This window comes from Mus pahari, chromosome 3 (assembly GCF_900095145.1).
Source record: "Mus pahari chromosome 3, PAHARI_EIJ_v1.1, whole genome shotgun sequence".
Lineage (NCBI taxonomy): Eukaryota > Metazoa > Chordata > Mammalia > Rodentia > Muridae > Mus > Mus pahari.
In genome coordinates, this window is record NC_034592.1 from 49,062,478 (window position 1) to 49,084,793 (window position 22,316).

Here is a 22,316-nt window from a genome sequence, read left to right on the forward strand (position 1 = left end):
TTGCTCAGCCTGCTCTCTTATAGAACCCAAGACTACCAGCCCAGAGATGGCACCACCCATAAGGGGCCCACCCCCCTTGATCACTAATTGAGAAAATACCTTACAGCTGGATCTCATGTAGGCATTTCCTCAACTAAAGCTCCTTTCTCTGTGATAACTCCAGCTGTGTCAAGTTGACACAAAATTAGCCAGTATACCATAGAAACTAATTTATGGAATAAAAAGCATGGGTGAATTTGTGGGTAGGACAGTTCACTTCTTGAATATTCTAAATTTGGTATTCTTTTCCTCTTCAACAGAGATCAATGAGAAAAGCAACACTATTTTCATAAAGTACTGGATTTCCACAACAATTGTACAGTTTAGAACAAAAGTTTTCCCTTAAATCCATCAGAGTTCAACTTAGAGAACAGAAAATTAGGAAGCAAAATTTGTTTCCTCAGCAAAGAATTTGTTCCTATTTTACCAAGTGCATTGTCAGTATTGCCAACATCTTATTCATACCTTTTTACTTTTTGGGCCCAATAATCCCTGCCCATCCTAATTTGCCTAATAACACAATATGTGAAGGAAAAACTTTCTTGGAGATTCAATTTCATACCAGAAGGGCGATACTCAGTGTCTATCTGGGATCTCAAGGTATCTTAGTTCTCTATGTAAATGAAGCGTATATGACCTCCAAGACTACAGGTGTTCAGTGATGTCATCCAGGGCTAGAACAGTTCTCTCTCGCTCCATAGCTGTCCAGGTGGATATTACTGTACTATTGAAGTGTTAGCACCTTTGTCTCAGAGATCCCTGTGATTCCCTGTTGATGGATACGCCCAAGTTGGCACTAAGTATCCTGGAAATATTGGGCAATATAGGAAATTCCGTTACTGTGAGAGATAATTCTTTTTTGATTACCTGTAAAATGACCCTTGTAATGTTCGAGTCTAGCTTGTAGACTCACTAATGCTGCAGACAGTCTTAAACTAGGAAGACTGAACGCTGTTCAACACTATAACAAAAACTTTAGGCACACAGTGTCTGCGTTTTTCTCTTGTCTTCTCACATGAGCATGGTGAAGATGTCACTCAAATCGTTCCTTCTGAAAGAATGAATAAATAAGTCAAATATGTTCTTGGGGTTCTTATTATTAAATCCTCCGGGGGTCAGCTAGTGCTGACAGATGTGGGTAAGAAGCAAAAAAATAAAATAACTAATCAAGTAGAAAACGTCTACAAGATAGCTTCTCGGCCTTTGGCAAAGGCTAATTCAGGTTAATAATAATAATAATAATAATAATAATAATAATAATAATAATAATGCATTTTTAGAAGCCCTGATTAATTAATTAAGTGAAGTTTAACTTTAATGTCTGTTTGAAGATAACAAATTTCAAATTTGGGAATTTAATACCCACCAGTCATTTCTTTCCCAGCATTGGCAAGGCAATTCAGCTCATCATGTCTTCAACTCAACTTCCTTCCTTCCTTTCTTTCTTTCTTTCTTTCTTTCTTTCTTTCTTTTCTTTTCTTTTCTTTTCTTTCTTCTTCTTTTTTCCAATAAATTCAAACACCAATCAAATGATGAAAAGACTAGCACTGCCTGGGTTCTAGGCACTCAAAAGCTGACAGGCAGCTTCTCTTTCAAATCAATTTAATCCAAGGACATTAAGAAATGGGCTTTTATGTGGGAGATTTACCAAGTCCTTGAAACTCTACCCCTAAATTACAAAGCAAGGTGTGTGATAATTAAAGTCCATATAATCTTCATATCGAAAGAACATTATTTATGAAACTTTTTCTTTAACATTTCGTAATTAGTATTGATGTGAGCTTAGAAATTATTGTGTTATTCATTTTTTCCAGGGAAACTTAGGATCATGGAACCAAATCTCACATACAGCAAAATGCAAAGGAGAACCTTTATTATTATTATTATTATTATTATTATTATTATTATTACTATTATTTAAATTGTCCTTACTATTCTAAATTCTTATAGTTGTGCCATGCCACTTTGTTGTTGTGAGTTAAACACTCGATGAGTCCTGTAGATTCCTCCAAACATACCACCACCATTCCATTGTGCTTCTGGATTACACACAGAGCTGCTCACTTAAAACAATGCACGAGGAAATAGTGACAGACTCCTGGGGCCTCACCACTGCCCCCTGGCTTCCAATCAGTGGCTCTTCCTTCTCTCAGGGATTCCTTAGAAATGTGAAGCTGGGAGAAAGTTCGGTTGTTTTTGCTTCACTGCTGCCAGTACACAAAAGTCCTCTCCCATCCATCTTCTCCGTGTCAAATCCCTTGCATTACTGCTAGCTGCCTCCGAGCTTGCCAGAATCAAGAACTTGGATAAAATGTAGCTGGCAGAAATTCAACCCAGGCAAGACAAAAGTGATGCAGATAGGCAGACGTATTTAGAGTAAATATGGGGAAGTGCTGCTTCTCTGGCATTCGGGACATCATACCAGCAAACATAAACAGCTTTGTGGTGTGACTGGACTCTGTTGCTTCTGGACTCCCTAACAGCTACTGTGGCTGGAAATGCCATCTTCCTTCTCCAGCTGGCTCGGAGGCTGCATACTTTCTTCCAAATTACGACTCTGCCACAGTGATGTACACATTTGTCATATCCAGCTGGACCACTATAATGCGCTCTAGCCGGTTCTCAATACAAGGAATGATATAAACTCGGCTGACAGCAGTGCAAAGTCATTTACTTGTTGGAGAGACTGGACATCCAAATGCGATGCATGACTTGTCTCTGAATAGGCTTAGGTGCTGATAAGTCTATGAAGTACGGTTGATATTAATAACTAAAGGCCAAGTCACATCATATATAGCCAATCAGTCTGATGCCAAGAGTCTACACTAAAGATACAGCCAATGAATCAAACAGAAGAAACTGTCAAAATTGTAGTAAACTACGATGAAGCTTTTGACTTACATTAACGAGTTATTTGTCCACATGTTTTTCAAAAAAGACTTTAGATTGCATTTAATTTTATTTTAATTGTGTGTCTATGTGTTGGGGCAGTAGAGGATGTGCACGTGGCTGTGGTGTGGGTGGAAGACATAGGTATCAAAATCTCCACTGATTTCATGAATTTATAGACAGTTGTGTGACACCTGACAGGATTCCTGGGGAACTGATTCTCCAACCACTTCAAGAACAGCACTTGCTACTGATCACAGAGACATCTCTCCAGCTCCCAAACAAGACTTTCAACCTTAAACACTGGGTAAGCTAGATGCAAAGAGTTCAGTGTTTACACAGAACGTGGTAAATCTTTAGTCTTTACAAACTACGAGCATTATGTTAAGTCCCCAGGTAAACTGACCCATACAAATGATACTCCAAAAGGGTCACCTGCTCCTTCAATAGTGTGAAAAACTGAGAGTGGTGGCATTTGTCAGAGGACTATGTCTGAACTTGAATTCTAGACAATATGAAAATTGATCAAAAAGAGAAAAACAAGACCCAATTTCTCATCTGACCAAAACTTACAAAGCTCTACAAACTATAAGACATGGGAAGGGGGACATTGGGAACCCGGTAATAAATATTTTAGCCTTATAGGCCATATTACCCACACCCAACCATGAAAAGGCAACTATGAAAAAGTATATAATAAGCAATAAGGAAGAGAATTCCAATAAAACTTTATCAACACATACAATTGAAAAATCAGACAGCTAAAGACCATTCTTAGTTTCTGGTTCTTAAAATAGGAATAGAAGGCTAGATGCAGCGGGTGGGCCATAGCTTACTGACTGACATTCTGAGGGATATGTAAACTAAATCATAAAATTCAGTATCACCTGGAATTGATTAATCATAATGATGGCAAGGCCGCTTCTGTTCTTCCTTGGAGACCAAGAGTGAATTGTTTAACTTACCTTGGTTTTCTCATCTGTTAAATGGACTCTCTGTGGGTTATTTTGAACAATTATACAAGATGGGGAGATTGCGCTGAGAAGTCAAAAGCCGCCTTCTAGGGAGAAATGTACAAGCGACCCTGCTTCATGAAATCTTCCAGAAACCCATTTCCGTCAATAGTGACACCTACCCGATTTCTGTCCTCGACTGTCAACAGTCCCTTCTCGAAGCAAGTGTCCAAGACATCTTTAATCAGAAGCTTGTCCACCAAAGTTGGCTGGAGGAGGGTCAGCAAGTGGAGACACTCATCATGGGCAGTCTCAGATGAAGGAGAGGGCAGATCAATGAGTGTAGGTTTGACATAGCGTGCGGCTAGTGGGCTGCCACTGTGCTCCAGGGCTACCACGAACGTCTGTGTCCATCCCAGTGGCCACTGTCCCTGCTCCAAGGTGTTCAGCAGCAGTTCTGCCGCGCTGGTGTTACCACAGGCGGTGACCTTTGTACGGATCTGCTCTTTGGTTTCTGCAGACAGAAAGTCGAGGTAGTCCAGCACCGGCTCCACCTGAATGTACATTTTCAGCCTGGGCCTGAAGAATGAGATGAGATTCCTGAAGCTGTCCTCTGCAGAACAGACAATCGACATCGTGGGGTCTCAGGGAATGGGACTGGAGTCTCCCGGGAGGGCGGGCGGACGATCCTCAGGTGGCAGTGAATGGGTCCCCGCCTAAGCTTCCTGAGAGCCACAGGTACCAGGTAGGCTCCGAGCACCACCGGATCAATCGGTGGCACCCGGCAAGGGGCAGACGAGCCAGGAACGCGCTGCAGCTGGTGGGCACAGATCCGGGACTGCTCTCGCTCTGCCACCGCTGGGACGTTCACCCTCGCAGGGAGCTTTAAGTATTGCCTTCCACCCACAGATCGGTTTCTGTTTCGATTCTCTTCTCCAGACTTTCCTAACGTCAACTTCCGGGCCAGAGAATTAGTTTCGTGCGGGTGGAGAAGGCCCGTGGACGCGGCGGGTTAGGTGAGGACTTTGGTGAAGGACTCCGTGGTGGTAAAGTGGGAAACAGGAAGGGAAAGCGAATTCTTCCTCGTGTTGAGAGAGCAAGCGGTGCTCTGCACTATTCTATTTAAGGATAATTTTGTCTTCACCGCTGGGTGCCGCTTAGAAGACCTGACTTACTTGTCAGTTAATAGGGAGAATAGGGAGCGGGCAAGGAAGGTCTGGTGGGGAAAGGACGAATTGCTCTAAACCTTGATGTAAAAATTGAGTTATTCTCATTTGTGGGGATCGAGGGGTAGGGGGTGGGGGTGGGCCAGACAAAGAGAGGTTCCAGACCACTAGGGGGCGTTTCTGCATCCATCCTACCATAAACTTCACATCCAGTGGGGTCCCAAGAACTGGGGCATAAGTCTGAAAAAGTGAACAGTCCTAAAAAGCTTTATTTTCTCACGCTTTGTTTGGAGGTATAATATTTATTCAGCTTTGACCTGGGCCTGCCCAATGACAGATGCATGCTGACTCTAGCCACCAAATGAGTTTAGGTGGAAGCCAAGACTGAAGGCTTCCTATGTAAGGTCCCCGTATTCTCTAGTAGACAATTCTCTTACAAAAAAACAAAACAAAACAAAACAAAAAAACAACAATACAAAACCCTCAACAACTTAATTTTTATACAGCTGCCATTCTTTTCTTGGACTGAGTACAACTCGTTTTGGCTAAAGCATCTAGTAACTTAATTATCAACTAATGCACCGCCTTGTAGTAAACATTAACATTTGTCTATGTCATGGGAGGGAGAAAAGAGGCATTCAGAGTGAGAAATAAAGCCAGCAGTTTTGTTTCAGTACAGAAACAGCAGAAAAGAGAGTCTGTAGGTTGCTGTCCACCAGGCAGGCAACTAGACCACCAGCTATGGAGGAACATTAACACTTTGAAAAGAACTTCCTGGTCCAGAATCATATGAAAACTAGAAGCTATCAGATACTCACGTTTAGAAAACTTAATCTTTTAGAGGAGATATTCACTGAAATCTGGGGAGGCCAGGGAAGCCTGGGGATTCTTTGAAAACAATAGGAGAGCTGCAAGATTTTCATGAGCCTTGTGACAGCCTGCAGAATAACCAGAGCAGCACTTCATGCCACACCCTCGTGTTAGTCTCTGGTTACGATTACACAGCTGAGATCCACTCTAAACGACTGTAAGCTGCAAGTTCTAAACTGTTTTATGAGTACCAAGTCATGCTGATTCCTGCCCGGAATGGGCGCTCTGGGCTCAACACAGAGGCAGGAGTTTTGTCACACAGGTGAAGTCGCCCAAGTGATTGGAAGCATACCTGGCCTTGCAGGCTTTCCCCTTCTGTTTCCTCATAAAACCCTAGTATTTCATTATTTATTTAATTTTGAGTACTGACTTCGTGTCCAGTTAGAATTCATTTTAGTTATTGAATCTGCAAAAGGTATCTTTTCGAGATATTACCGAAATGTATTATCAGGTTTTCCCAGCTGCCTATAGATTTTATTTCATATGGTACAGCAGAAATACCCAATACATCAAAAATCATTTTAGTCTGGGCATTTTCTCATCTTCTCTTAGTTTCAAACACTGAAGATCCAGAAGTGATTGCTGGTTGGATATGTGTGTGTGTGTGTGTGTGTGTGTGTGTTGTGTGTGAGAGGGGGGAGAGAGAGAGAGAGAGAGAGAGAGAGAGAGAGAGAGAGAGAGAGAGAGATTAAAATGATAGCATTCATTCAGCACATCAAATAGTTACCAAGTATCACTCGATGGCCATTTTTTTCTAAATAGTGTTAGTAACACAAATTTCCTACATTTTTTGAGCCCACATACAAAAGGAGAATGAAGACAAATAATAATAATAATAATAATAATAATAATAATAATAATAATAATACTTGTTAAACATCTGGTATGCCAGATCAGGATAACTGCTATGAAAAAAAGCTAATATGAGGGTGATGGTGCAGCATTGTGTCACGGGTTGGTTTAATTTCCTATGTAGGTGTCTTTACCAGTATCCCATGATATTCATAAAAGTTATATATATATATATATATATATATATATATATATATGTGTGTGTGTGTGTGTGTGTGTGTATTTGATATATATATATGATCATATATATATATATATATATATATATATATATATAATCAAATGAAAGTCACTAGCTAGTTGAAGATTGATTGTGGTATCAGAGGGACAATAGAAAGGAACCTCTTTTTCTAAGACTCTATCACAATTTTGATAGGATCCCTTCAAGGAAAAAGATGGTAAAGAGATAGAACTCCATTTTCAATCTCTCAACAATTATCTTCTTGGACCAGTGAGATAGCTCAGTGATTAAAGGCATGGTTGAAGGAGAGAACTGACTCTTGCAAATGTTCAGATGTCTACATAGTCACTGTGACATGGACGGGCACGCGCGCCCGCACTCACACACACACACACACACACACACACACACACACACACGCGCGCGCGCGCGCGCGCGCGCACGCACTGAATACTTTCTCCACTCGTTGTTTTCCATGAGGATGTGTCTTCTGCACTGTCTTGCTCACAGCCTTTCCTTTTAGCATTTAACTGCTTTCACTTCCTTTGCCACTCCTCTCTGCTCAGTGTTAAGTTTCTTTTTCTTTTCTCCTCTGATCCGTGTTTCCTCTCTCCTTACCCAGAAATGCCTATGACTTTGAAAATCCCCAAATGATCCATTTCAGCCCTCAATGGTTTCAAGTCACTCTTAAGCATCTTGTCTAAATGGTAACACAGGAAAATGCTAGAATGTAGATTTCCATGATTTCTAAGTTTTCATTATAATTTTTAACATTGAAGTAGCAAAGGAGGGGAGGGGGTCAAGATGAATCAGCCAGTGATGGCTCATGCCACCAAGCCTGACAGCCCAAATTTGACCTTGGATCCAAATGGCCGAAGAAGATAGCCACTTCTTACAACTTGTCCTCTGGCACAGCATCTTCCTAACCATCTCTCTCTCTCTCTCTCTCTCTCTCTCTCTCTCTCTCTCTCTCTCTCACACACACACACACACACACACACACACACACACAAAATGGATCAATCAATCAATCAATGTAACAAAGAAGTGGAGATGGTCATAGCTGCCATACAATGTAGTAGCCACATAAAACAGTAAATTTTTAAATTGTTGTCTCTTTATTTTATTTAAAGAAAATAACATGAAATCTAGTTTTATAAGCAAATCCTTAGTACACCCATCTTTATATTGGTTTATTAAAGAAAGAACCCACTATATCTAAGTTAAATGTTACTCAATCTTAGCCAAGCAGTATGGAGTCATTGTGTGTGACAACTGACTTTAGGGTGCCTGAACTCACATCTTACCATTGTCTTCCTAATTCCTGTGTAAATGGCATATCAGTAATATGAGGGGCACCAGTGCCATGTTGTGAGGTCATTCTAAGGTTCTATCTATGCTTACTGACAGGTCTGGAATGTTCCTATACCCAGTAATCACTCGATTCTCCAGCAATAGAGCCTATGAAGGAGGTTGTTAACACACAGCCATTTAATTGAGATTTAGCTAGGATCCCTTTGTGTATAACTCTCATAGGCTGCCTCAGTAAGAGTGTTCATTAAAGGGATACTGTTGTGTCTTTAAATTCCCCAAAAGATTAATAGCTTTGTCAAAGTGTGGGTTTCTAATGCTGTGATAAAACACCATGGGCAAAGGCAGCTTGACTGACTGAAGAACAGACAGGGCAGGAACCTGAAGGGAGGAGCTGACGCAGAGGCCATGGAGGAATGCTTCTTACTGGCTTCTTTCTCATGTTTTACTTTGTCTACTTTATTTTTCTTCCTTTGTCCTTTCTCCTCTCCTCTCCTCTCCTCTCCTCTCCTCTCCTCTCTATTCTTTTCCTTTCTTTTTTCTTGCTTTCTTCTTTGTTTCTTTCTTTCTTCTTTCTCTCTTTTATCTCTCTTTCTTTCCTTTCTTTCTTTTCTTTCTTTCTGGATAATTTTCCTTTTTATTTATTCTTCTCTCATATATTCATCCCAACTACAGTTTCCCTCCTTCCCCTCACTCCAGTGTCTCCTTGTTCCCCCCACCTCCCCTTTCTCTCAGATACACCACCCCTCCAACTCCCCTCAGAAAGGAGCAGGCCTCCCAGGGACATTAACCAAATAAAACATAAGTTACAATAAGACTGGGCATGGTTTCTCACATCCCAGTTAGACTGAGAAACCCAGTAGGGGAAATTGAATCTCAAAGGGAGGCAAGACTCAGCTCCTACTCCCACTCTTGGGGAATCACAGAAAAACACAGAGCTACACAACCATAACATATATGCAGAGAACCTAGGTCAGACCTATACAGGCTCCCTGGTCCCTGTGAGTCCACTTGAGTAAGTCAGTTGATTCTGTGGGTCTTCTTCCCATGGTCTCCTTAACCCCTCTGATGCCTCCAATCTTTCCTCCCTTCCTCCACCAGTACTCCCCAAGCTCTGCCTAATATTAGTCTGTGGGTCTCTGCATCTGCTTCCATCTGTTGCTGGATGAAATCTTTCTGGTCTCCCTGATAATGCTAGGCTCCAGTTCCAGCATATCCTGCAGACATGACAAACTGTAGGTAGGAGGTTTTGTGGTTGGGTTGGTGTACCGACCCCACTGTTTGAGGTCTTGCCTGGTTACAGAGGATGGGCAGTTCAGGCTCCATGTCTAATACTGGGGAAGTCAACTGGAGTTAGGAGCATTTGGTGTGTGTGTGTGTGTGTGTGTGTGTGTGTGTGTGTGTGTGTGTGTGTGTGTAGTGTGTACCTTGGAAGCTCAAGGGTAACCCTAGTGAAGACTCAGTCAGATTTCTTATAGAACCCAGGGGTAGTACCTCCCACATCAATCGCCAATTCAGAAAAGACTTTACAGGCTTACCTGCTTACAGCCTGCTCTTCTGAAAGCATTTTCTCAGTTGAGGTTCCCTTCTCTCAAATGACGCTAGCTTATGTCCAGTTAACAGAAAACCAGCCACCACAAGCCCTAGAAGACAAAAAGAAATTCTAGCTAAGTTTATTAGAACTTGATACTCATTACTTAATTATTCTACCCATGCAATTAAACTTCTGGTTCATGGTGTGCACATATAAAAAGTTTTCTAGAAAACATTTCTGGCAAAGGAATCACATGCCAATGGTCTTGTTCCAAGGACTCACTTTTCAAATGTGTCCACTACAGCTTTCAGTACCTCTGAAAGCTGTTCCTGTTGTATGTTTCTATTAAATAGTAGCTGTGCTTCAATTGCTTAGATTGTTCTATTTTAAAGAAAATGCTTGGTAGGCGATGGTTCAGTACTAAAGAACTCTGTACTTTCATGGGATATAAGTTTGGTTCCAGCACCCAGACAGAAGTTCTGGAAGATCTGACGCTCTCTTCTGACATTCATGAGTACCAGACATGCTTATACACATGCGGGCAAAACACACATATAAAAAAATAAAAGAAAATAATGTAAAAAATTATATAAGTATTTCTCAAGAGTGAACTACTGCCAAATGTAGTTAGATTGCCATTGATTTACTCTGTAATCCTTACTGACGTTTATCCAATGACACAGCAGGGTGAGATGTTCTAACCTGAATTCATTGATTGAGAAGTAACATTTACTATTGCTTCCTATTTACCCTGTACCACCTGTACCAAGAATAGCATTCTTATTCACTACTATTGTCAAAGTCTTTAAAGTAAGAGGACTATAGAATGAGCTACTAAAATATAATGTTTAGATACACCAATCCAAAATGCTTACTTCCTAATTCATAATGTTAAACTGATATTTAAAAAGAAAAAGCCCTGGGTGGTGGTGGTGCATACTTTCTGATTCCAGCAAAGGCAGAGGTAGGAGGATCTCTATGAGTTTGAGGCCAGCCTAGTCTACAGAGTGAGTTCCAAGACAGCTAAGGTTACATAGAGAAACCCTGTCTTGAAAAACCAAACCAACCAACCAACCAAACAAACAAACAAAAACCCACCAGCAGCAAAAACAAGAAAAAGAAGTAGAAGGAAATAAAGTATTTAAATATCAGTATATTATATATGAAGAACACTCAAAAACTTATTTGGGAACTAGGGCTCGGGTTGGTAAATGCTTGCTATGTAAACGTGAAGAACTGAGTACAGATCCTTTTGAAGTCATTTAAGATGCCAGGTTTTTCAGGGTGTACCTGTCAGCCCCGTGCTGGGACAGATGAGACAGATGAATAATCACAGGGTTTATAGGCCAGCTAGCCTGGCTGATTTTTAATAGGAAGACAGGTTGAATAGGATTGAAGCACCTTACTTGAATGCTAAAATAAAAGGAAGAATCCAAAGAACATTAGAAATCTGTTTCCATGTGTTTCACATATCTGGACATCAGACTATCTTTAAGGAAAATACCCAACAGCGAACACTGATATGGTCCATTCAGTTCCCTCTGGGGTGACACAGTGAGCCAGGGCACTATCCGGATGTGGAAGTTGTTCCTCAGCCTATCTTCAGATTGAGCTTTTGTGAACAGATATTCACAATTACCTCTTGCATTCTTCATGACTGGAATTTCCGTGTGTTCCTGCCAGTTCCATTTGTGAGTTCATTCTGCAGGCAGAGGTGAACCCCTGAGATTAGAAGCTCTCGGGGTGAATTAATGACATAGCTGGCATTTCTATATGTATATGGGGAGAGGGGAGGTACGTGCCCATGTGTGGAGGCCAGAGGTCAAGTTCAGATTGTCATTTCTCAGGACTCTCTCTCCACCTTGCTTCTGCTACTTGTTTTGAGGCAGGATCTCTTATTTTTTGTTGGAACTTACAGATTTTGCCAGGTTAGACCTGGCTAGCCGAGCCCAGAGAACGGCTCATTTCAGCTTCTTCAGTGCTAGGATTATATATGTATGTCACCATGCCCAGGGCTCAGCAAGCACTTTCCCTAGCTACGGATGCTCATTTAAAAAAAAAAAAAAAGACAAAACAAAATAGGTAGTTCTGCACGGTTACTGCAAGCAGAACATTGTGGATTCTGAAATACCATTATGCTAGGGAGAAATGCAAGATCATGAAATCTCACATTCCTTTGGCCTTCTGGTCACATTTTTCATCAAATTAGTAAGGACAGTACTTTGGTTTGTATGTTTTTCTTTCTACAGGTATTGTATTAAATATGGAATGTTGACTTCTAAACATTGAATCATTCATAACCAGCACCCAGTGCTTAGGAACAGGCGTCAGCTCTCATTTGTATGTGTGCGCACCATTCCAAATAGTAGGATCATCAACACAGCACAAAAATGTGCAAAATGTAGCACTAAATGGGCTACAAAAAAAAATCCTTGTTTATGTAGCACAAAGGCCAACACATAGAAGTACAACTTCGTACTGTATGTTGGGTAATTTCTTTTTTTTTTAAATTGAAATTAGAGCTTTTATTTATTTTTATTTTTTTACAATATAATGTGGTCACAGTCCCCCCACCCCCAACTCAAGATCCTCCCCACTTCTCCACCCATCCAATCCATACGTTATCTCTCATTAGAAAACAAGCAAGCAACTAAAAATTAAAATACAATACAATAAAATATATCAGATGGGGAAAAAGAGTCAAAGGAAAAGCACAATAAGCACATACAGATGCTGAGATACACACAGGGCAATTTCAGTCACCAATGGTGTTGAGATAACAAATACAAAGATCATTAATAAGGTACACATTTGGGTGTCCAAAGGGAGCAAAGATGGCCCTGAATGTAGGCACCACAGGACCTGGAGCCCCATGTAGACCACAAAAGTAGAGGGAGCAAGCCAGCTAATCCATGTTCTTCCCATTCGTGGCTTCTTAACTGGTACCAACCTCCTCCCACCTTCCTGCCTTACCTTCAACGATGGGATTCCTTTCTATAGTTAGCCAATAGTAAATCCCATTTCTTTTAAGTTGCTTTTTGGTCATGTTGATGGACACAGATGTTTAACCTCAGATGGGTTATCTGGTTGGCGTGGCTCAAATGTCCCATGGAGGCACATATTGTTGGATGCATAAGCAAGTGTTGTGAGCACTGGTGTTGTAGCATTCAAATCCACTGAGAGAAACCAAAGATTTAGGCCCAATTCAAATTTATATTAAATTAATTTATTCTTGATGCTTAGGAATTAGAATAGCCTTAGAGCCAGACAGCATATGGTGGGGAAGAGTGGGGAAGGCGACGTTTTAAATCAGATATTAGAAAGGTCTACATTACAACTATTCACAGAATACACACAGCTATAAGCAAGTTTTATAGAAGCAAAGGCTGCTGTTACTACAACCACACATCCCATTCTCTTAGTCTTATCTCACCTGCAGGCCCCTAGGATTTCCCAGGCATTCCAGAGCTAAAGGTCATAGGCCCATAAGGGATGCCTGGTTCCACAGTAAGTGTCTTTAGTCATCACAGGGGCCTGTGTAAATTATTGCTCAGGTCTGAGCACTTTAATAACTGGGAAAGAATAGTCCTTTTCTGGGCAGGCAGAAACAGAGCTGTCAGATTAGGGCTGGCTGTCACCTCCCCACATTGATTGGGGGTTGCTGATAAATGTTAGCAAGTGTTGAATCCACAAAAGGAAGTTAATAAATGATGTGTATTAGCTATGGTTTGAATACTTAAATCCTCACCAATATTTTTTTTTTAAAAAAAGTCCTGTGAAACTACATGAAGAAGTAAGTGGGGTATAAAATGGGGTTAATCATTTATCACAGGGTTTAGGGTAAGCTCAGTCTCTTTTCTCCTTCAGGTCTATCTACCACATGAACACAAAGTCTCAAAACACCATAAGGAAGATGAGACTGGGGCTTCTTCAGAACTGTCTTCCAGCTCCATCTTGGATGTCCTAGTCTTACATTAAAAAAAAAAAAAAAAAAAAACACCAACTAGACAGGCATTGTGGTGTGTACCTTTAATCACAGCACTTGACAGAGGCCAGTGAATCTCTGAGTTCAAGGTCACCTTGGTCAGCAGATCGAGTTCCAGGACTACACAGAGAAACTCTGTGTCAACAAAACAAAACAAATAAGAACACCAAAAGGCTGAGACGAACTGCATGTGCATGCATTCTACAGTCTTTTCTGCATCTCATTGTCTTTGCCTAGCCGCTATGATTTGGAAAACTGGATTGGGCATTTCAGACGTGTTTCTGAATTATGTATAATTAATTTTGATGAACATGATTTAAATGGCTTATATTTTCGCTAATTTGTTAATGAACAGGTTGTAGCTTGAAGCCTTCATCTGCCAAACCAACTGAATTAGGCATCACCACGCATTTCCTTAGGATAAATAAATCCTTTATATAGGACATAAAATGCCTAACTTAATAACAGTCACATCTGGGATACTTTAGAGCATACACTCCTACCTGGCATTTGGGAAGATTAAATCACATATGAATTCAACTGACAAAAGCTACGTAATGTTTAGAAGTGGAAGAGAAAGTTGCAGGAGTTAGCGACCTGCTCTGACCTGTTACGGAAGAGGACTTGCTGATGTCATTTCCGGATCTTCGTTTCCTCAATCTACTGGCTCAGCAAAGGGAAGGAACAATGAGCAACTCATCTGCTATTCAAAAACATGCCTTATTTATAGTTAATTAAATGTCTTATGGTTTTATAACTAATTTTGTTATACTTTTAGCGATATTATCAGGAAGTTGAACTTCCCGAAGGATACAAGGAACAGCCATTTTGTTGCCTGCTTATTGCACCTGAGGTGACCAATATTCCAACCAACGAGATTCAGATATGCCTCAGTGGGTGAAGCTCCGAGACTCACACCTCCTCCAAAGAGAACAGGTCACTTTTTTTTTTTTTTCTGTGTTACACGTTCAGATTATATGGTTTTGGGAAAGTGTTTTCAAATTCCGAATGAAAGACAAAATAGAGGACTCTTGTAAAAATGAATTTTTAGATGAGCTCACACTTAATAAATTTATGTTCTTCAGTGTAGCAAGGTGAGGTTGGCTAGTCAGCTGCTTTTATCTATGGGTGCCTCACAGAATCAAGTGTCAGGAAGCTGCTGGTTACTGAGGCTGTATGCCACTAGATTAAGTGAGGGAAAGGACCCAAGCCCACGGAGGGATCCAGACATTTTTAAGATGGGTTTCGTTTCAAAGTTTTCTCCAAAATTTTGAACTAGCAATGCATTGGGTATTCATGTTGCAAGTATATCTCTCAGATCTTGCATAGTCTTTCTTGATCTTCACATCTTGTTCAAATGTTCAAAATTTATTTAGAACGGATGATTTCATTTTAGTTATTTATTACCACAAAATCAGCAAAAACAGTCTCAGGGCATGTTTATACTATGTGACCATTCCCCCCTTTCAATAACATGGTGATGCAAATTATTTTATGTTATCAAATTATTTATTTAGAAATACTTGAAGATAATAGATCTATGACTTCAACAGACAACAGTAAATAAGGCCTTAGGTGTGGACTGTGAGTGGGATCTGGGCAGGCTTCAGGAAGGTTCTGTCTCCTTTATGAATAGTCTGTGTATGTGCATATAAATGTACTGCATTCGGGCTCACTAGTAATCAAGAGTATTTACTTTGCATTAATTTTGTGGAATGAATGCAATGAACCAGAGGGGAAAAGCCTGAAATTTATCTCACACAATGAATTCAAATGTTCCCAGACCCTCCACAACCAGGTATCTCCAAGCTGGCAGACACAAAACCACCAACATCAACTCTTAGACATTGCCTGGTCGGTCCAGCCTTTCTCAGTGAGTGAGGACACTTAACTGTCTTCATCGGCCTTGCAGACTGCTTCTCAGAGATGAGGACTCCTCTGCTGCCACCTTGTGGGGCTTCATTATCACATTTTAGAGACATTGAATGGGATTAAGCAAAGCTAACTGTACATAGTATAGATTATATTCAAACAACTAATAGGAAAAGCAGGTAATTTATGTTTCCCAATAGGATTTAAAGCCATGGTTATGATTTAAAGGGTTATTTTTATAAAAGCCGGTGTAACCTTCTCACGACCCCCACTGCCAGTGCTCTGCCCAGGCTTGGAAAAGAACAGCTAAATGAAGCTGCTCAGGCCTCAGGTCCTGCTGCTACAGAGTCAGAAGAAAGGCACTTGAATGTAAGGGGCCGGATGGTAGGTACTAAGGATGCTTTAAGGACAGGATTATTTTAGGATGGGCTAAGCCGCTGTATCTTTCCCCACACTAGTTTTGACTGCAATCGTGGACTTTACTCTAGGCTGATCACCTATCTCATTGGGATTGGGATGGGGGTGGAGTTTTGTTTACATGCCATTCCTGGCAAAACTCAGTTCTACAAGGCTGTGCAACATGTTCTTTCCAAATCTTATGTCACCTGTAACAATGTGCAGTCTGGCAGGAGACATACCCAATACTGAATGACTGAATTTTAAGTATCTTTCATGTGATAGTCATTGAAGACAAAAATATTCTTTTCCAGAACTTTCCACACATTATCTCTTCAGTTTTCACAACTACCAAGTCTAATCATGAATGAGCCTGTCATTTTTTTTTGTCTCCTCAGTAATTATTTTTATGGTTTTGGTGAAATTGCACCAGAATTCCTTAGCCAAAACAACCTTTTCCCCTATCCTACCTTCAATTTATTCTGTATGATTGATCTCTTTCCCATAAAATAGGAATTTGTAGGTCTAGATCCATGGCTCTCAATCTGTTGGTCGCAATCTCTCTGGTGTCAAATGACCCTTTCATCAGGATTGGCTTTGAAACACATTAGGATTCATAACAGTAGCAAAATTACAGTTATATGTAAGCAATAGACATGGTTGGCAGGTCACCACAACTCAAGGAACTGTATTAAAGGGTCACAGCATTAGGATGGTTAAGAACCACTGGTCTGGAGACTGGTTGGTTCAAGCTCTTCCACATGCCCCCCTCCCCACTTTAGCAATACTGATAATTATATATTCTGGTCCCAATGAGGTTTGGACCAGAATCCAGTTAAAATCAGAGGGATAAGAATGGAATTTCCTTGTAGTAATTTTTGACAGTGGGCTGATGCTCAATCCAAAGTTGAGAGAGGGTTGTGGGAAGGGCCCTCTCTCTTGTCCACTGAATGGAGTCAGCAGGGACATCTGAAGTAATATTCATCTTGGGACAACCACTGCTATGGCAAATAAAGCCCGAATCAGAAGCCAGTGTTGTGACTGGGTTTACATGAGTTATTAAATTTGCTTGTTTATGCACACCAAGCTGATATTTTTGTCATGAGCGGTACTAGCTAGTCTCCTGATAGCAGTTATCCTCATTTTGCAAAAGGAGAAGCTTAGATTCAAGGAAGTTGCGTAATGCACACCAATGTTTCATACCAGCAACTTAGCCTGTGCTCAGTGGCCAAGTCTCTTAAGTAATTGCAATGTTCCTTCTAGAGTTAGTATAGGAACTGCTGAGAAAACCAATGGACACATTCTCTTGCCATCATAGTGGAAGTGAAATGATGAAATAAATATTGAGAAGGATCTAAAATAATCAGCAAAGAAAGAATACAGCCACCAAGGCATTGGTACCAAGTTATTTTCTGTGTGGTGTGGCTAATATATCATTGAGAAAGTGGTTTCATTTTGTTTCTTAACTCACCCAAGATTCATCTAAAATAATGTTCAGAAAGATAGTTTATATAGAAAATTGACATATAAGTATTTAATATTTCTTGTCTTTATATATCTTTTTCACATCTTCCCATTATAACACACATTTGTATCTTCTTTTCATATAATTGTACTTTCTGATATTCCTGTTTTGTTTTATTAGACACTTTACGGGCATATTCTTACATATATGTTCTGTTGCTAGGTAACATCTTTTTCTCTTCCCTTTCCTTCTCTGTTTCTCCTGAACTCACAGCTTCCCATGTAATGGATGAACCAAGTCTTTACTGTAATCTTGTTGGTTGAAATAAGTGTTGAAGTCATATTCATATTCTCTCTCTCTCTCTCTCTCTCTCTCTCTCTCTCTCTCTCTCTCTCTTCATATCCCTCAACTCTGTCTCTCACACAAATTTATAACCTGTTTGCTCAAGTCATGTATTTATATTTAATTAAAACCAGATGGATACATTAAAAAACAAAACAAAAAAAAACTCAACCAGATGCACAGCTCGATACTCCATAAGTACTTACCTTTTGTAATTTATCTGGGTTCTCCACCCATTTCTTACATCCTTCCAAAATAATCACATGGGTTGAGGCTGCAATTTAAGAGCTGATAAGCTGGGGTAGCATGTTGCATTTTAGAAGTTGTTTTTCTTTGGCATTTGATGAGGTCTGGCTGTCCCTGAAGGTTTACTCTGTCATTCTTTCCATTGTTTTGTGTCTAGGAAGCTGACTCTGATTGGCTGTTTCTACGAATTTCTTATTCACCTGGCTTCTGATTACAAATCATTGACCGAAGATCAGAGTCAGGGAATAGAATAAGATTTGAGTATACCTTTAACTATAGTTCATAGGTCCATTATAGGTTGAGAAACTGAAGGTCGCCAGTCAGTGTGCCCTCTTCATGTAGAATCTGTAACTCAGGTTTCAGTACCTGCATCTTGGTCTTGTCTTATCTCTTCAGCCCAAGGATGGAAGTGGTTTAATGATGCCTGGAGCAAGATATTGTCCTATTTCTTACTGTGTATCTTATTCTGGTAAATACCTTCGTAATCAAAACTTCAGTACAATCTCTTAATGTGGTTGCTATAGATTTTGTTCTGGTAGAAGGGATAGCAGCTTAGCCTTATGGTTAGAGGCCAGAAAGCAAAGCAAATGTCCAAGGTAAACTAAATTCAGTGTATGTTGGTTGCCATTTTATTGCTACCCTTCAGGATCCTGGCACCAGCTCTACACCTGGCTTCTTTGCTATATCAGTACATAAGCCTACATTCATGAAGAGAAGAACCTAGTTTTTTTTTCTTTTTCTTTTTCTTTTTCTTTTTACTTAGTTTCAAATTTTAACTTTGGGTAATTTGAACAATTAAGTATCTTATCACTCCATTATCATATTTTAAGTCTCTTTAAAAGATCTAAGAATGGGACACTCCACTTAGCTATCTGAAACCTCATATGCTTTGTGGGCTGTCATTTTCTTCACATGAGGAATAATCAGGCCATGTCTTGTTAAAACAAAACCAAGCCAAACCTTTGGTTAACAGTTCTGATCTGTGTCTTCCTCAGCAAGCCACTTATTAACATCCCAATTCCTCTCTACAATGTCACTAGGACTGCTCATTTCATAAGACAGTTCTAAAGGTCAAACATGATAAAGCACGCAAGCTGTAATGGGTACTGAATGCTATATTAATAGGTGAACTGGAATTCATTGTTACTTCCTGGCTATTCCCATTAATGCTTGTATAAAGTAGGAGTGATCTTATTTCGCATATCCATGCATGGTACTTGAAGATTTTTACCCAGTCTATAATCTATTTATCAGAGCATTTTTTTTTTTTGCTGATACTATTTTTAATGTTTTTGTATAGATGCACGGTCTTATTTAATTATGTGTAATCAAATTAATAACAAATGATCATAAGTAAACATTGGAAACAAAATGTTTAGCGTAGATGGTTTTATTGACTCAGTTTTGTAAGTGGAGGAAACTTACAGGATCAGAGATTCAGTGCATTATCATCAAAGTAGGAACACAGTAGTGTCCAGGCAGGCATGGTATAGGCAGAGCTGAGAGTTCTACATCTTCATCTGAAGGTCTTTAAGGATGAGGGTCTTAAAGCCCACACCTACAGTGACACGCCTACTCTAACAAGGCCATACTTACTCAAACAGGGCCATACTTTCTAATAGTGCCGCTCCCTGGGCCAAGCATACAAACCATAACAGCATCTGTGTACAATCTATTCTCCCAAGTGTGGACTTGGAGTTAAAAGTTACCACAGCCCTGTTTCCAGTCTAGCCGAGCAGCAGATCGCTTTCCAAGGGTTACTAATTATGGTGTTATAACTCATGCTGAGCCTTAGTAGTGTACACATATTGTGATCAATATTTCTCAAGAGTTTGCATTGAATCCAAATTGCTTAACAGGGCTAAATAACTAAGGCAAGATGTGTGTATTCAGAAGTCTTGTGAAGAGCCCTGTTGACACTTCTCATATGTGCACGATTTGCTAAATTGGTTTAAAGTTTGTGCTTCTGCCAACACAGTACTTAATATTACTAGAATTAGAAGCTGGAAACGGTTGTTGAAAGCTTAGCTCGAGAAAGGTCAGTTTTTCAAGTGGCTGGTTGGTATTATAAATGGCAAATAGAACTTGGTTTTTTTCTTTTCTTTTCTTCTTTTTTTTTGTTGTTGTTTTTTTCCCTATCTTCAATGGTAGACAATAACCTTCATTTAACCACTGAAAAAGAGCCACTGTAAAAGTATTATAAAATTGCAACTGAGTGGCTTCATTTTACACTGTTGTTTGTATTTTCTAACAGTACATAAAATATACAAATTAATTTCTGGAGAAAGTATGCATAATTGTACGTATACATACATATATGCATACATATATATACATATATACATATATACATATATATTTAAGAAATCCATGTGAATGCACTTTACCAACATGTAAATAAATAAATAGCATAGTGCATCCGAGGTGACAAATTAACAGTAGACATTATGACTAAGGGCCTCTTCCTCAACCTTCAGATTTTATATGCTACAGATTTAAACGTATGCCCTTTTAAATTCATATATTTACGTCTTACACCCTAATGTGATAGTATTTGGAGACTGAGTCTTTAGGGGTAATTATTTAGTTGTTACAATGAGGGTTCAGTCCTCCTGTTGGGTTACTGCTGTTATAAGAAGGGGATTTATAGACTGTTTTTTATTCTCTCTCTACTCTCTTTCACCAAATAAGCACGATGTTAGGACACTGTAGCATGTAATTTTAAAAACATGCCAAGGCTTTGTCCAGGAGCTCTGGTCCCTTTCTGCTTATCTCTGAGATGGGTTGCCTCTAGCTTCACTTCCTGCTTGCCTAGGAGCTGTGAGCCTGGAGCTGCTGCCCATGCTCTGGTGTTCCCAGAGTCCTCTTGTTCACCCGGTTTAGCTTTCGCCAAGCTGCCATCATCAACCTGGTCTCTCTCTGTCTCTCTCTCTCTCTGTCTCCTCTCTCCCTCTCTCTCCCCTCTCTCCTCTCTGTTTCTCTCTGCTCTCTCCCCTCTCCCCTCCCCTTCCCCATCTCTCCTCTCCACTCCCCCTCTCTTCTGTCTCCTCTCTCTCCCTTCTCTCTTCCCTCTCTTCCCCTCTTTCTCCCCTCTCTCTTCCCCCTCCCCCCTCTCTCCTTTGCTCCAGGGATGAAAAACACTCAGACAGCATTATTTAGAACTTACCAGATAGCACAATGAATGGGCACAGAATCTCCTGCCCTAAACTTCTTAACTAGTTTCTATCAGCCAGCCTCCTCCTTGGCTATCCTCAGTGGTGGAGGCTAGCTTTCTTGAAATCTTACATCATTGTTTCATGCCTCTCCTTCCAAAGCCTGCCCAGAAAAGGCCCCTCCTCTTTCCCTGTGGTTTTTTTTTTTTTCTTCCTGGGGCCTGGAAGTCCCACCTGTCCCTTCCTCCTAGACTCCCAGACTCCTTTATTGACCAAATGAAGAACCAATTAGGGAACCAGACTTTAGTATCAGCACCTCCCCCTGCAGGACACAGAGAGCAGCTGCTGTAAGCAAGGATCAATCCATCATAAATCTTTGTCCCCAGAGCATCTTGATCTGAAAATTCCAGGTTCCAGAACAATGAGAAATAAATTTCTATTGTTTTATCCACTAAGGCTGGAACCTTTCCAAAGAAGCTGGGCTGACAGAGCTGCTGTGTGTGTAATCTCTCAAGTGCTACATAGATTTAAAGGCTCACAGAATTACTTTACATATATGATAGGCTTACATATATGATAGGCTATGCTCTATTAAGTCATAGTGCTGTCTCCCTTATTGGTTACTTTAATGAGCAATGATGCCAAAAATGTCATTAATTTTGTAGATCACTTTCATTTCTACTATAAAATTAACAGCTCATTTTCATTTTAGGGCCATTTTAGGGTAGTCCTCTCTCCTTAAAAATAAGAGTTTTTTGTTTCTTCTCATATGTGCTGCATCTGAAGAGAATATATAGTTTATTGAGAGGTATCACTGTAATGTTACCAACTAAACTGTCACTCCAAATGTTACGAACTCAACAGTATACCTGAGATAGTATATTTTTGTTCTCACAGATGCTCAGACCTGATCATCCCAGTATTTATGATTGACTTGGTCCCATCTAAAATAAATGACTCCTTCTTCAATCTTCAGTGCAGGAAATTCAAAATGACCAGCAGTAAACCCCTCCTCCCCCCCCCTCTGTGTGTGTGTGTGTGTGTGTGTGTGTGTGTGTGTGTG

General features: G+C 40.2%; 2 protein-coding genes across 3 annotated transcripts in view; one reads left to right on the forward strand and one right to left on the reverse strand.

Annotated features, from left to right (window-relative positions):
* Ifih1 (interferon induced with helicase C domain 1) overlaps positions 1-4,959 on the reverse strand; it is a 50,108-nt gene extending 45,149 nt beyond the window's left edge. Inside the window, exon 1 of the mRNA XM_021193536.2 lies at positions 4,064-4,959. Coding sequence (XP_021049195.1) covers positions 4,064-4,516 — 453 coding nt within the window. The 5' untranslated portion in view covers positions 4,517-4,959. The remainder of the gene's footprint in view (positions 1-4,063) is intronic.
* The window catches only part of Gca (grancalcin), a 49,306-nt gene continuing 31,517 nt past the window's right edge, over positions 4,528-22,316 (forward strand). The window contains exons 1-2 of one of the 2 annotated variants that reach the window (XM_029536197.1): positions 4,528-4,626; positions 4,821-4,897. The gene's annotated coding sequence lies outside the window, so the exon portion shown is untranslated. Of the gene's footprint in view, positions 4,627-4,820; positions 4,898-14,558; positions 14,717-22,316 lie in introns of both variants that reach the window. The other variant, XM_029536196.1, reaches the window with a different exon arrangement.